The sequence below is a fragment of the Myxocyprinus asiaticus genome, chromosome 49 (assembly GCF_019703515.2).
Source record: "Myxocyprinus asiaticus isolate MX2 ecotype Aquarium Trade chromosome 49, UBuf_Myxa_2, whole genome shotgun sequence".
Classification (NCBI taxonomy): Eukaryota; Metazoa; Chordata; class Actinopteri; order Cypriniformes; family Catostomidae; genus Myxocyprinus; species Myxocyprinus asiaticus.
This window is the reverse complement of record NC_059392.1, coordinates 7,088,537-7,105,643: the sequence shown is the minus strand read 5'-3', so window position 1 is coordinate 7,105,643 and position 17,107 is coordinate 7,088,537. Positions and strand designations below refer to the sequence as shown.

The 17,107-nt window shown below is 35.2% G+C and overlaps 1 protein-coding gene across 1 annotated transcript in view; it reads left to right on the top strand.

The window, feature by feature from the left end:
* LOC127438065 (low-density lipoprotein receptor-related protein 1B-like) overlaps positions 1 to 17,107 on the top strand; it is a 308,837-nt gene that overhangs the window by 164,814 nt on the left and 126,916 nt on the right. The window contains exons 41-42 of the mRNA XM_051693349.1: positions 4,027 to 4,216; positions 14,709 to 14,913. Coding sequence (XP_051549309.1) covers positions 4,027 to 4,216; positions 14,709 to 14,913 — 395 coding nt within the window. The remainder of the gene's footprint in view (positions 1 to 4,026; positions 4,217 to 14,708; positions 14,914 to 17,107) is intronic.

The following is a 17,107-nucleotide window of genomic DNA, read 5'->3' as shown; positions in this document are numbered from 1 at the left end:
TCAAATGCAAGTTGTATTTTTAGTTGTAAATTATGTAATGCAGTCAACAGAAATGCATATTTTACTAACTCTACCCCCTAACCCAAACTCCAACCCTAAACCTAACTGTCAGTGGAGTAAAAATTTAATTTTAAAAGTAAAAATGCAACCTCTGAATCACGCTTACGCTTTGAGTTCATATCAAAATCGTAGATTTTTAATGCAGACTTTGGTGTTTTGGCAAAACACTTTGGAGCAATCAGAGTTTGAGACATTTTTGAGATCTCTTCTGCAACTCTAGATGAGACATGAGAGATTACTGGGGCATTTTTCACTGGAGATTAAGCAGAAGTCTTTATTTTATATTAAAAAGATCTCTTATGTTTTTTTTGTTCCATCAATTACAAATGATGTAACCCAGTTTTATTTTGTTGAGTTTGAAAATCTTATTGTCTCTTCACTGTTGGAATTCTGCCTCATGCCTGTTAATTCCTTGTTATATTCAAGTAATATAGCCTAGTCTGTGTAACTATTTGGAATATTTCTGCACAGTTCTATAAAGTTGTGTAATTTCTGCGCCACTAGCATTACCAAACAGAATTGAAAAAAAAAAAATTAATAAAAAAAAATATATATATATATATATATATATATATATATATATATATATATATATATATATATATATATATATATATTCAAACAGCATAATTAAAAAGAAGTAGTTCACTCCCGAAAAATAAAAATAGTGGTGACCAACATTCTGCCTTTTGGGTACACTATCCCTTTAAGTTGATGATGATGATTATTATTATTATTATTATTATTTTTATAAATAATTAAATAAATATTTCAGTAAATTATTAAATACATAATGAAATATTTAAAACACTACAAAACCATTAACTTATTAGTTAAATCACTAAATAAATAAATGGCGCCCACTCTCACTGATTTACGTGTCAAAAACATTAAAAATCCTGATAATTAAAAGACATGAAGCTCATACTTAAAAAAAAAAACAAAAAAAAAAAAAGCATATATATATATATATATATATATATATATATATATATATATATATATTAGGGGTGTGCAGCAAAGCCATTATCTGTATCTGTTCATATGACACAATTATCTGTCTCTGTATTCGGATTGAACCGGGTGTGTGAGGCGCTTAAACCAGAAGTGCGTCAAAACTAAATGAAACGCCCATTTTTAAGTGTTACTCTTACATTTATAGTTTCTGTTAATAAAATATGCCTTGGATATGCCTTTTCATAATAATAGCCTAATAATAATAATAATAATAATAATTATTATTATTATATATATATATATATATATATATATATATATATATATATATATATATATATATATATATTTCTTACCAGATGAAGCTGAATTTGTAGGCTACATTATCTGTGGAATATGTTGTCAACTTTGGTTTCTCCTGGTATTTCAGATATTAATGTCTGTATGAAACTGAATTTTTGTTGTCTGTGCATGTAGAACAACATTATTCTGAAGGCAGGAGGTGTCAAGCAAAATGTGAAATGTCAAGCACACATTTTGCAGTGAATAATAAATACAAATTCAAACATTAAAATAAATGTAAATAAAATCAATATAGCCTACAAACAGGTGAAAATCCCGAAAGTCTATCAGGAATTTTTACAATAGGACACTATTATTTTGTTAAATAATAATAATAATAATAATAATAATGTTACATTTATAAAGCGCCTTACCAGAGTTCAAGAACACTTAACATTTTCAAATTTAGCACATATTAAAGAAGAAGAAGAAGAAGAAGAAGAAGAAGAAGAAGAAGAAGAAGAAGAAGAAGAAAAAAGACAGAGTTTCAGTTTCTTCATTTCACATAAGGAGGAATATTCCTAATAGATGAATACTCTATAGAGCATTTAAACATTTATGGAGCATTTTAACTTTTTTTTTTGGAATAAAGTCTTAACCAGTTAATAACCTTAATCTCTGATGTGGATATAAATGTAGTCAACGGATAGACGAGCTCCGAAGTGAAATCATCTCTTCAGGTCAGGAATTTCACATCGTGCTCAGGTTTAGGCTATAAATAAATACATGACAATCACGTTTGAATTGTGTGATACATTAACAAAGACATTTCAAGAAGTGGAACGTGTATATGATGTTGTATCTTAATTAATGTTACACTTGACAAGCGCCAGACACGAACAATTAAAAGAGATCGTAAACGCCGTCGAGACCACAGCCATCCGATCTGAAATCACACCGTGCACACTTTCATTCATAAGGTTTACACTTTAGAAATATTGGCTGCACAGATTCATAAATTAATTGTAATTTTGGATATGTTTATTTAAAATGTCACTTTATCCTTGTGCTTTTAAGTCATATATTTTTTAATTTCTTTTTTTTTTTTTTTTTTTTTTTTTTTTTTTTTTTTTTTTATTATTCAGATTAATCCGTTTTTCATTTTGAATTCATTATTCGTGCCTTTCTGAATAAGGTATTCAGCTTCGGGCACATCTCTAATACTCACATTAAGCAATTGTCAACCCAAAGAACCATTTTGTGCAAAAACATCAAAATAACTTTTTTTTTAAGAGTGTGTAAACAACGTGTTCTATAAAAAATGGATTAGTATTTGTAAGAATTAACATTTTAAGAAATAACCAAGATGAATAAATGCTGTAAAAGTATTGTTTATTGTTAGTTTATGTTAACTATTGCGGAACTAATGTCAACTAGTATTGGGTAAGTTAATTAAAAAATAGTAATTATAATTAAATAATGAGTCTTCTAAAAGGTTATAATAAGATTACTTTTTTCAAGTTAATTTTTAAATAAATTTTCACAGAAAGGTTTATTTTTCCACTCCACAAATTCAAAATAATCTCTAAATTTACTCCTTGATAATTATTGCTTTTCTTTCATTTGTCAGAGATACACAAACATAAGTACATATGAACATAATTGTTTATATGTTTAAAATGTATAAATATAATATTTTTGGAATATGAGTTAACCTTGTAATGTAGCTAAATAGCTAATTACTTTATCAGATTACACCCACCAATTAATGAATACAACCTTATTTTAAAGTCTTTGTTACATTTTTAAACATCAATTAAATAAACAATGTTAAATATGTGTTTGTCAATTTGTAAAGATATATGTATTTATTATTTGTTTAATTAAACTAATTTATTGATTTTATTTTTTTTAAGTGGCATTCCTAGTCTTCCATATATCTCTTTTCACCTGAAAAACTGTATGATGCATTTAGACCAATATGATTAAAAAAATGTAAAAAGTTTAAATAATAAGAAAACACTTCTGTGGTTTCAGTGAAGTTTTGAAAAAGGTGTCGATTTGTTATTGACACACATTTACACAACACAGCTTGACCTTTCCTGAAACCCTGTTTTTCACATCGATTATCTGTCTGGCTTGTCTTACATCTGAATCACTTTCGAAGGAACCTGTAGTGGTTGTTGCCTGCAGTACTGTTTTATGGTCTTCGGATAAACTGGTTGTAATTGTTTGGACTTCAGTGCTTTTTTAGTTCTGAAATCATTAGATTTTGAAGAATTTCCTGGTCACGTTTTTCCACATATTAAAAGTAATTGAGGTCTGGAGCCATCAAGAATAAAAAATGGCCCTAAAAACTTGGATTGGGCTATATTTCAGATCTTCTGAAGTGTGAGGAACAGACCAAAATTTAAGTCATTATTTATGATCATCTTCACCTCCAGTGAGCTGTTAAATGTTGCGTCTTTGAATCAGTTCAATATTCTCTTAAAACTATTCTTCCGTAGTTGACTTGAAAAAGAAAACGTACAGTAGAAGCGACCAGTTCACACTTATGTCCACAATACCATCCCTTGTGGCAGTGCTGAGAATGCAACACGTTCTTGTGTTGCATTATAAATTGCGGTCTGACACATTTCCGAACAGAACAACACACGAAATCCATCCAGAAGATTGAGAACCACAAAGGGCTGAGGGCCATTATTGACCTTGTATCCCCTTCTGTAGATGTTGGTTCTGTGGAGGGCCTGGCATACCACAGAGGCTGGGATGTTCTCTACTGGACAAGCTCTACCACGGCAACCATCACCCGCCACAACATCGACCAGACCAGACCAAATGCCTTCAACAGAGACACTGTGGTCTTCTTGTCTGAAGAAGACCATCCGCATGTCATCACTCTGGATGAGTGCCAAAGGTAAGACTAGAAGTTTCTCTTAATCAGAATCAGAATTAGAATCAGCTTTATTGCCAAGTATGCTTACACATACAAGGAATTTGTCTTGGTGACAGGAGCTTCCAGTGCACAACAATACAATACAGCAACAAGACAGATAATAATAAAAAATTATAAAAAAAATAAAATAAAAATAGAATGAAATAAAAATTGAATAGAAAATAAAGTATATATAGAATACACAATAAGACAATATACATATATATACATAGACCAACCTCAGTTCCTGACCTTACTGATAGCCTTGTGTCTGAATGAGAGCAAATCCCTGCAGCCATGTTACTACATACAGTATAGTGGAAATCCTTCCCAAAAGAGTGGAAGCTGTTATTACAGCAAAGGGGGAAATTGATGCCTAAGGTTTTAATATATATATATATATATATATATATACACACCGATTAAAGGATCAGTTCACCCAAAAATGTTAATACAGTAATTGTTTACACACCCCTGTGTTGTTATAACCCTATATGACTTTCTTTTTCTTAACACATAGGGAGAAAATGTGAAAACAATGCTGTGCTCAGTGATGTCATACAATGGCAGTTTATTGTACCACCTCTTCAAGCTTCAAAAGTATAATTCAGAAGTCTAATTATTCCATGAGACTCATGATTATTATGAAAGCATACGATAAGGTTTGGTGAGAAACAAACCGAAATCTAATGTATTATTTAGTGAAAATATTCACTGATCGTTGATCTCCTGTGGGCGTTCATGTAAGGGCATAAGAGCAACAGTTCACGCAGCCTCCTCTCAGCATTGGGGCGTTCAAGTGAAAGCTTGTTTTATTTATCTAAAAACAGGTTCTCCACAGTGATAAAGACAACAGAACACTATACAGCTGCACAAAAAAACAGAGAACAGAACTTACTAAACATGTCTGAAGAGTTTGTATTCGAAGAATTTATGCATTTCTATGCCCAGCCTTATTTTTTATTTATCAGAGTACAGAGGCTACAGGCAGCTACGTGATAAAAGGTATCTTTCTATGTTAATCAGAGTTTTTGTCCTAACCAGCTGTGATGAGCGATGGTACATTCTATCGATCGCTTGTTTTCTATTTTCGGCATCACGCTGGTAACTCCATCTGCGTAAAAAAATAAGGCTGGGCATAGAAATGCATCAATTCTTTGACTACAAACTCTTCAGACATGTTTAGTAAGTTCCGTTCTCTGTTTTGTGTGCAGCTGTGTTGTGTTCTGTTGTCGCTATCGCTGTGGAGGACCTGTTTTTAGATAAACAAAAAGAGTTTTCGCTTGAACGTCCCAATGTCGAGAGGAGACTGCATGAACTGTTGCACTTGTCATATAGGGTTATAACAACACAGGGGTGACACTGACTGAATTTTCCTTTTTGGGTGAACTATCCCTTTAGGTTTACCTTAGATACATAGTACAGATGCCTGTTTTCACCAAAATGTTGCTGGTCTGGGGGATCTGTGTTATAATTTGTAACTTGCCCAAAAATAACATGCCAAATCATGGTGTATTTTTACGAGCCTCACAAGTTTTGAGAACATATTTAACTTCCAAAGATACAATTTTATTTTATTTGTCCTAACAATATGCCAGCACAGGCTACTTTTGAGGTAACTGTCAGAAGTTGTTTAAATACTATTTATAATGAATACAATTAATTTCCAGCCTAATCTCATGAAAATACATGACAAATGTTTGCAAAATTATATTTCGTGACTCCTTACATGTATCACGGAAATTCCGAAGCGTAATGTCAACTGTGTGGCGCAAAAAGCGAGTTACATTTTCTCCCAAACAGATGAGGTTTTTAGGTTAATGCTCTATCAAGTTTTAAATCAACAAAACCATTCTCCCTACCCTAAACCTTAAACCTAAACCTAACCAATAGTTTCATAAAAAACAAATGTGAGATGAAAAGCAAAATTGCTAAAGCAACCATGCCATTTTGTGGTGCTTCTATTGCTCTTTCCAGTTAAGTGTCGACTCGCCTGCTCTTCAGGACTTGAGCCTCATTCCTTTTCATTGCAAGTGCAACGCTCCTTCAGTTGAGCTACCCTGCAATTTTACTGTGTGCGAACAAGCTTATAAATATAGTTGGTTATGTAATGCAGACGTTAAAATGTATTGCCTTACACATTATTCGCTATTGTAAAATTGTTCAGATGTCATAAGACAACATTGTGTGAGGAACAGTGTGGAAAGTAAGTGTTTATGAACTGCCCTGTAACTCATGATTTGTATGAAAGGGAATAAAAGTTGTTGTTGTTTTAGTGCCTCTACTGTTCATTTCACCAGGAAACCTCTGTGATATGAACAACAAGCCACGTAAAAATCATTATGCAAAGATGTATGTATATTAACAGGATTCTGTGAGACTAGGTTTATCATTTCACTTGGTGGTAGAAAATTGGCTAGAGATTTGTGCAAATAAGCAAGTACAAATAGTGTAATTCTAAACAATCATTAAGTAGCAGATGTTATTTAGTTGAATTTCGAAGAATAAACCCAGACATTGCCTAGAGATAAATTAATCCTTATTGTAAAATTTTAAGCTTGTTTTTCTGGGTAATTTTCTTGTGATGTTTTTTCTTGCAAATCCTTCTTATTTATTTTGTAATTGAGTGCTTGTGCAGTTAAATTTCTACTTTGTTTAGCAATGTACTAGAGCCACAGCACTTCAGTTTGAACAGGGAAATCTCATCTCTCTCAGGCTGTCAAAATGTATTGAAATAGTATTTTCATTAAAATTAAATAACTCTCAAAATGCCTAAAGTGACTCCACCTAATCTCATAATAACCCCCGTTAAAATGTTTGTTTTTTGATAGCTGTCTTTCAAAAAGGTCAATGAAAGGAGCGAGGGATTATTTCAGAGTAATTAGGCACTGGACCACATATAGTGTATTAATTTTACATCAGTGAGTTGCGTGCTTAAAGTTTAACATTTGAAAACAGGGTGACCTGAGCTATGTTATTCATGACAAAGACGGCATTAAACTCCAAACGAGTTTGTGCCTCTTGATCTCCGCCAGCCATTTCCCTTCATTAACAAATTTTAAACCATTCATTTAGTTGCAGTTTTGTTCACTTATTTTTTATTTTGCTCCTTGACAAATTGCTGCCTTCTTGTCTGTTCGTGATTGGTCTTTTGGCTCTTTGTTTGATCCTCTGATTTAAATGTTAAAAGGCGTGCAAGTCCTGCTCTTAATCAAATTAGAAAGTGTTTTCTTGTTTAGGATTGGTCCATTTTGCAAACTTCCATTCACGTTTCCTAATTAGCATGTTTCACATTACTAAGGGGTCAACAGCATGTTCTTTGAGCTGTTTTGAGTGTTAGGAGACTAATTAAGATAATTTGTTTGCATTCATTTGATTATGATTTAATATTCGACATGTATATTTATGGTTTTACATTTACATCTTTACACTGCATTCCATTCAAAGACGAAGTGGTATATTCCTATTTGATATTGTGGTAAACCTTTTTACAAAAAGTTTTTTTTTTTTTTTTTACATTAGTAAATGCAATAAGTATCATGAACTAACAATGAATAATATATTTTTACAGCATGTGTTATCTTGGTTAATGTCAATTTTTAAAGATACAGTTATTCATTGATAGTTCATGTTAGTTCATAATGCATTAAGGGGAAACTTCACTAAGAATGAATTGCGTACGGTAAAAGCGCCAACTTTTTGCAAACGCAGTCTGCGCTCATTTAATCCCTGATTCACTATAGGAATTATGCAGATCAGGTAGCGGTGCAAATGCACCCACAAAATCGTTGCTGAATGCAATTTGCATGTGCAATTCTGATATTGCTGTCCGATTCATAGCGCTGTATAGCAGAGGATGCAGCAGACCATCGTATCTGACACACCCTGTTTGCACAGAAAGGAATGACAATGACTTTATTTAAATACTCAAGATACAGCGCTACTTCAGTGCTGATTGTGGCTGCTTAAAAATGATTGTGGGTGGTTAGTAAATAAGATGCAGGTTTTTGTGCTGAAATAACACACGCAAATGTGCCACAACTATTTACTGTATCTACCCCAAAGTAATGTTAACGTATACAACTTTTAATCTTTAAAACAGCATTAACCAAGATTAATAAATCCTGAAAATTATGTTTCATTCTTAGTTTTATGTTAATTTAATGTTAATTTAGTTATGTTAACAAATACAACTTTATTGTAAAGTTGTATTCATATCTTCTACCTCCAACAACAAAGGCTATCCATTTCCAGATGCAATGGAGAATAAAATATTTATAGAAACAAAAGGGCGATACTACCATTAGCTTTGAGTTGTTCAATTGTCAGCGGAGAACTTCTAGCAACCAAATTGTGCAAGATAAACAATGCTATCAATGGAGTATTTGTTCTTCAGGTGAACAATTATAAACAGGGTCATTTAGTAAGTTTTTTTTTTTTTTTTTCACGTTTCTCTGCAAAAGTTCGCTAAGCCAGTTCTGTTATATAATGTAGGAACTTTTTATTTGCATAAAAGTGAATGTTTATCAGTAACTGTGTTCATCTCCCTGCATACCGCTATGTATGAAAGTTGTAAAGTTGTAGATCACCGTTCAAGTTTCCAAATTGGAGATTCAACTTATTTCAACTGGTGTACTATCACAATTTTCCACAATTGAAGTTGAAAATTCTGACTTTCAGAGTTGAATGGAATGCAGCATTAATCCTGAGAACAGTCTTAGCTGTTATGTAACTACCTTTGCAGTTAGTGGTCAGCAGTTACTAAAAGTATTTATTAATGCTTCGTCCATATTAATCTGGATATATTTGAAAATGGTGTTTTCGTTTTTGAAACATTCTCTGTCAACACAGCTGTTTTCAAGTGTCACCAGTCCTGTTTGACCCGCTCTGAGCGGGATTCGAATCAGCATCTCCAGCATGGGAGGCGTGCATGCTAACAAGGAGACTAAAGGCTACAGCCCCTAGCGCCATTCGCTAGTGCACCTCTTCAGTCCAGGGGAGTGAGGTTTACACATTGCACAGCCTCCTACCAGCTGGCTACCATTACACTCACCCCCCTAAGCCTCACTCCCATCCAAGTCACAGCACCACTGTAACTGGTCCTGCCCGACCCACTCCAAGTGGGATTTGAACCGGGGTCTCCAGCATGGGAGGCGGTGCGCTATCGAGGAGGTTAAAGGATGCAACCCTTAGTGTCGTGGTCGCTATAATGTGGTTCACTCTCGGTGGGGCGCGTGGTGAGTTGTGCATGGATGCCGCAGAGAATAGCGTGAAGCCTCCACACACGCTATGTCTCCACGGTAATGCGCTCAAAAAGCCACGTGATAAAATGTGCGGACTGACGGTCTCAGAAGTGGAGGCAACTGAGATTCGTCCTCTGCCACCCGGATTGAGGCGAGTCACTATGCAACCACGAGGATTTAGAGCACATTGGGCATTCCAAATTGTAGAGAAAAAGTTTCTCGTCTACACTGAAATGTATGACAACACTTAAATTCCCTTACTGCGCATGTGAAAAATCGCCGTTCCATGTACACCCTTACAAAAAAACTAGCTGCATACTTGCCGTAAATTTACAGCAAATTTGCCGCTCGTTATTTTCACATGAAAATTTTGATTCTCCGCAATTGTTTGCCAGAAGTTTGCAGCTCCTCACCAATAGTGGTAAACCTCTGAAAAACCTTTGGTAACAATGGACAATCTGATGCAAGTTTGAGGCAAACCTCATTTGTATGTGAAAATGATCAGTGGCGAATTTACGGCAAGTTTGCCATGAACTCTTAATTTTCGTAAGGGCGATCTGAAACGCAATTGTCCTCATGTCTCAATGCTAGACAGCAACTCCGAGTAAACTTCCTGTCACCTTTGAATGAATGCAATTTGAAGGTTGTACAAAGTAACATTTATCTTTAACAACGCCATCAAAGTGGAAAGCAGGCACAACAACATTGCTACAATATAGGCCACCATGTTGATTGTTTTGTATTGAATTGCTCACATGACTGTCACATGACAACAAATATGTCATCATTTTCAGATATCACTGTTTTCCCCATCCACACTACAATGCAAAGACGCTGTTTTCAAATTTATCCACTTGAGAGAGCATTTTAGAAAAGCTCTGCTTATGCTGTCAAAATTGCCATCTCAGTGAGGATGGAAGGCCAAAGCATAGAGAAAAAGATGCTTTCAAACTAAAATGTATTAGTGTGGAGGTGGGTTAAAAGGAATGACGCTACTAACTTAACACAATTTTTCCATACCATGACAAAAGCTCAGCTATTTTCACAGTAGTGTAGCATTTCCAGTAATGAGTAGCACAGTAGCGCCACTAAACGCTACATTTGTCACATTGTATTGTGATCACAGCAATGGAGAGGAGGGAGTAATCAAACATGCTCATCTTCTGTCTCTCATGTAGTGCTGGGAAAACCAAATCATTTAAGTGATTTGCTTCGTTGTTAATGAACTGGTAAAACAATACCCTAATATTTAGCTTTGGGAACTTCGATTCATTTTTGTAAGTTGGTTCTTTTTGACAATTCATGCAAATGAACTATTTTACGTACTTGATTCACTTGAGCCCCGCCTAGCCTTAAATGGATTTTGCCTTCTTTTTTTAAGAAAAGTATTCAGATAATTGCTTCTGTTTATCACTATATGTTGATTCAGGTTTATAAAACAGGATGTTTTCTAATATTATTAGTGTGTCTTAAGTATAAATTACGTTTAATTTTACATTGTCACTCGGTTTGTTTATTATTGTTAAATAATAACAAAGTATTATCTAAAATACTTTGTTTATAAAATAACTTCAATATATTTAGCTACTTTTTGTTACTAGCATGTAATGTAGCTAACTACTTTTTTTTAAGTAGGTTGACTGTAGTTTAACTACTTTAAGTAATGTGTAGATTGTAGCTTGGGAAGCTACTGTTTCGACGTAGCTTCTCCAAAACTGGTGGTCAGCACTGAAAGGAAAATTTTGCTGCTTTGAAAACATTAGTCAGGCTTTAGCAGCCATCGCTAGCATGTTAGAGCATTAGCATGGCAGTAAGTGGCTGCTTTACTCAGCAAGAAGCCTCAGCAATCCAAAAGCTGCCAAAGATCACAACTAGAACTTACACCCCAACGCTAGCAGCTGACACTGCAATATGCCATCACATGCCAAACTAACACACTCGTCTCAAACACAAGGACATGCTTATCCTTTGAAGGACTAGGTTGTTGTTTTTTTCTGCCACATTAAAAGAAGAAAAAAAGGTCATATTCATAATGATGCTATTAGGCTGCAGCCTTTTTGATTATAATTGCAGATGAATACATCTTTAATGAGGCTATTAACAAAGCTGTTATATACAGTGCATCCGGAAAGTATTCACAGCGCTTCACTTTTTCCACATAATGTTATGTTACAGCCTTATTCCAAAATTGATTAAATTCATTATTTTCCTCAAAATTCTACAAACAATACCCCATAATGACAACGTGAAAGAAGTTTGTTTGAAATCTTTGCAAATTTGTTAAAAAAAAAAAAAAAAAATCACATGTACATAAGTATTCACAGCCTTTGCCATGACACTCGAAATTGAGCTCAGGTGCATCCTGTTTTCACTGATCATCCTTGAGATGTTCCTACAACTTGATTGGAGTCCACCTGTGGTAAATTCAGTTGATTGGACATGATTTGGAAAGGCACACACCTGTCTATATAAGGTCCCACAGTTAACAGTGCATGTCAGAGCACAAACCAAGCCATGAAGTCCAAGGAATTGTCTGTAGACCTCTGAGACAGGATTGTATCGAGGCACAGATCTGGGGAAGGGTACAGAAAAATGTATGCAGCATTGAAGGTCCCAATGAGCACAGTGGCCTCCATCATCCGTAAATGGAAGAAGTTTGGAACCACCAGGACTCCTCCTAGAGCTGGCCGACCGGCCAAACTGAGCGATCGGGGGAGAAGGACCTTAGTCAGGGAGGTGACCAAGAACCCGATGGTCACTCTGACAGAGCTCCAGCATTTCTCTGTGGAGAGAGGAGAACCTTCCAGAAGAACAACCATCTCTGCAGCACTCCACCAATCAGGCCTGTATGGTAGAGTGGCCAGACAGAAGCCACTCCTCAGTAAAAGGCACATGACAGCCCGCCTGGAGTTTGCCAAAAGGCACCTGAAGGACTCTCAGACCATGAGAAACAAAATTCTCTGGTCTGATGAAACAAAGATTGAACTCTTTGGCCTGAATGGCAAGCGTCATGTCTGGAGGAAACCAGGCACCCCTCATCACCTGGCCAATACCATCCCTACAGTGAAGCATGGTGGTGGCAGCATCATGCTGTGGGGATGTTTTTCAGCGGCAGGAACTGGGAGACTAGTCAGGATCGAAGGAAAGATGAATGCAGCAATGTACAGAGACATCCTTGATGAAAACCTGCTCCAGAGCACTCTGGACCTCAGACTGGGGCGAAGGTTCATCTTCCAGCAGGACAACGACCTAAGCACACAGCCAAGATAACAAAGGAGTGGCTACGGGACAACTCTGTGAATGTCCTTGAGTGGCCCAGCCAGAGCCCAGACTTGAACCGATTGAACATCTCTGGAGAGATCTGAAAATGGCTGTGCACTGACGCTCCCCATCCAACCTGATGGAGCTTGAGAGGTCCTGCAAAGAAGAATGGGAGAAACTGCCCAAAAATAGGTGTGCCAAGCTTGTAGCATCATACTCAAAAAGACTTGAGGCTGTAATTGGTGCCAAAGGTGCTTCAACAAAGTATTGAGCAAAGGCTGTGAATACTTATGTACATGTGATTTATTTATTTATTTATTTATTTAATTTTTTTTTTATAAATTTGCAAAGATTTCAAACAAACTTCTTTCATGTTGTCATTATGGGGTATTGTTTGTAGAATTTTGAGGAAAATAATGAATTTAATCCATTTTGGAATAAGGCTGTAACATAACAAAATGTGGAAAAAGTGAAGTGCTGTGAATACTTTCTGGATGCACTGTATATATGTATATGTATATATATATATATATATATATATATATATATATATATATATATATATATATATATATATATATATATATTAAGGGCTCTGATTCTGTTTCTAGAAGATGCTAATGCAAAATAGACAATTGTGAAATTTCAATATGGCATTTGAAGAAAATGTTTGAAATGTAAGAATGAATCAACTACAAAGTGTGCATTTCTGTCGATTATTTGACACCAAAAAGTATTTGAACACTTAAGCCACATTTAACCCTCTGGGGTCTGAGGGTGTTTTGGGCCCTGGAGAAGTTTTGACATGCCTTGACATTTGTGCTTTTTTTCAGTTACTTAAAAACATATTAATGGCTAAAGTCTGATAACACTGTATTCAGCACAAACTGGGCTACAATAATATATGAGCAACATATATGTACATGTTTGTATTTTTGAGAAAATAACGTTTATGCTTGGTTTTTGAAAAAACAAAACATTTTAAGTCACTGAAATAAGGCCATATAACACATACTAAACATTTGTTCACAAGACTTTTGAGAACTGGATCATGTAGCCTAGAGTTTTTGCTACAAAATGATATGAAAACCATCCTGATCACTCATCCATACGAAACAGTATAGTTATTTAACTTTTGTAAGACACTTTTAGTGTTAGAAAGGCCATATGCGAGGAGGCATGAATGATCATGAATATTAATGTGATTCACACCTGAGGAGACAAAGACCCCTCCCCTGGGCCTGTGATGAATGTGACTGAGAGAGAATTAATGTGAGGAGATGTAATGATTGAATGTATTGTTTGTAGCTTATTCACAAAATCAAGTTTAAGTTAAAAGAAGTAATCTGACTATACATTTTCTTTACATAAAGACTTAAAAACTTTAGACCTACACTACCGTTTAAGAGTTTTAGATCGTTAAGATTTTTTAATGTTTTTAAAAGAAGTTTATTCTGCTCACCAAGGCTGCATTTATTTGATCCAAAATACAGCAAAAACAGTGATATTGTGAAATATTTTTAAATATTTAAATATTATAACTGTTTTCTATTTGAATTTATTGTAAAATGCAATTTATTCCTGGGATCAAAGCTGAATTTTCAGCATCATTACTGCAGTCTTGAGTGTCACATGATCCTTCAGAAATCATTCTAATATGCTGATTTACTGCTCAAGAAACATTTATTATTATCAATGTTGAAAATGTTTTTCAGGATTCTTTGATGAACGGATTTACACATGAAACCACACATAGAGCAGTGGTACAAAAGACAGAGCAAAAGAGACATTCAGGGCAAAAGTGCCAACAGGGACAGTGCAAGATGAAAGAAAAATAATTAAAGTATGACATAAAGTAAATGTGCAAATGTCATTGAATTAGGGTTTATCCCTTTAAGTGTCTAAATACTTTGTAAGAAATGTTTGGTGCGCCTAAACTATACTGATGGCATCTTCCCCCATCTCCTCAGCCTGATGTTTTGGACTAACTGGAACGAACAGAAGCCGAGCATCATGAGATCGACCCTGACTGGCCGAAACCTCCGAGTCATTGTCAGCGTTGACATCATCACTCCTAATGGACTCACAATCGACCACAAAGCCGAAAAGCTCTACTTTTCTGACGGCAGCCTCGGCCACATCGAAAGGTGTGATTATGATGGCTTGCACAGATACGTAAGTATATAGACATTTTGTGTTGCTTTTTAAAAAATGCATGGGTCTGGTTGAGGATGCATTAGCTGTGTCTGGAGCAGAGTGGTTGTGTTAGGACCTAAATAGTGCAGGAAATGTCTTTTGGCCTTTGTAAAAATTTTATTTTTTGCTGAGGCTTTTCTAAGCTCAGAGGACGTCCATTGAATACAAGGCACCATGAGAGGTGTTGTTTTGAACTGTGCCTAGATTCTCACCTGATGTTGTACAAAAAATGGTACCAAAAAATAACTTTCTGTTGCCGTGATGATCAAATAATAGACCACTAAACAATTGTGGTACATTTTACTAATTGATTTTATTTCAAGGTCTCTCGTTGCTAGACTTTTGATTTTACAGCATCGAGTTTGGTACTCATTGTAGCTTATTCCTGCCTGGAACCACCCATTTAGACAAGAAGCTGCAATCTGACTGAAATATAAAGCTACAAACTAGTTTGTTTTGTTTTTATGTGCAACTTAGGGGTGAGATTTTATTAAATAAAATGTATTAGAGTGTGATCAGAATTTCTGTCCATCCAGTGGTATCAAGTATGTTTTGACGCTCATCGTCGGGGTCATCATGAATCTGTCCGGGTTTATTTTGTGATAGATATTGGCTGTATGCAATTTTTTCTGCTCATTACATTGCTACTTAGGAAATAAATAATTAAATTGACATGAACTAATGATTTGACTTCTTGACGTTTTTTTTCTTTTTTTTTCTTTTTTATGTGTGAAGAAAGAGAGCACGCATTTAGAATAAACAGATTGTTATCGTTGGTTGGGGTGGACGCTAATAGAGTTATCATTATAGTTATCATTAAAGTTATCATTCTTAGTGTGAACGGGCCTTAAGTCTTGAGTATCTTTCAAAGATTTGATGCCACTAACCTGGCAAATGTTGGCAGACTGGAACTGGCAATTTCAGATAGCGCTTGCCTTTTTGGTGTGCAATATGCATCAGGTTGTGAATGAACAGACTATGGGCGGTCCTTGGACTGAGACTTGACAACAGTCAACAATGCCATGGTGCGCTAAAAGGCTCCTAGCTAGCTAACAAAATGGTCTGCCCGCCAGGCTAATAAAAGGTGAAAATTGAGCTGGGCAGACAAGGGAACATTTGTTTTATCTTGTGTGAGACAGAGACCAAGTATAAAGAGGAAAGATACTGACAGACCACACTGTAGGAGGTAAGTGCCATCTAGGTCTGCTGGTAACAGATCCATACTGTGGCCTTTTCAAACTTATACAGAGGAAAACAGCATGTAGTGGAACCTTGAAAATAAAATAGTTTAGGCCACACATTAAAACGAATTTAAATTTATCAGTGCTTTCCATTTGATTTTAACTGATGAATTATTTTTAAAGACAACATGTAATCAAAATGCTGGTTACATTCTTAAAGGAATAGTGCATCCAAAAGTGAAAATTCTGTGGTTATTTGCTCACACCCTTATGCCACCTGTATGATTTTCTTTCTTCGATGGCACACAAAAGAAGATTTTTTGCAGATTGTCTGAGATTATCTTTCCAATACAACGAAAGTAAGTGCTGATTTGTACTTTCAAGCTCAAAAAAGGACCAAAAAGCATCATGAAAGGTGCCGTCCAAACCGATTTAGGTCCCTTCACATGGTTATGGTTTCTTTTTCCATTGCGGTGCTGCAAAATCAGTATTAGAATGGACTGATTGAGCAAGTGACCAATCGTGTGTCACCACGTCACTAAAGTTGTCACATCTGAAGTTCTACCAGAACAGTTCTCAGTCCTGTGTATGGTTAGCTAACCATGCTGAGAAGTCTTCACCGGGAACGGTTTGTAATTCTACCGAATAATGCTTAAGTGGAAATGTTAGTGGAACCACTTGACCCAATGCTGAGAAAGCGCTTATTGTTTAAAGAACAGACTGAAAAAAAATTGATATTTGTTAAAAATGTTCACTAAAGCTCTCAAATCTCATTTGTGTTTTTTTTTTTTTCAATAATAATAATATATATTTTTTTAAACATCCCCTTTAGATGTGTCGTAACACACTCAAAAGAAAGCTGGGACATTCTGTCTAAGATATCCTTTTGTGTTTTTACTGTATAAAAAAATAATACAGGGTTCAAATGACATGGTGTTGATTGAATGATTACATTTTTTTTTTTTTTCAACCAATAATATCATAGTCTTAAA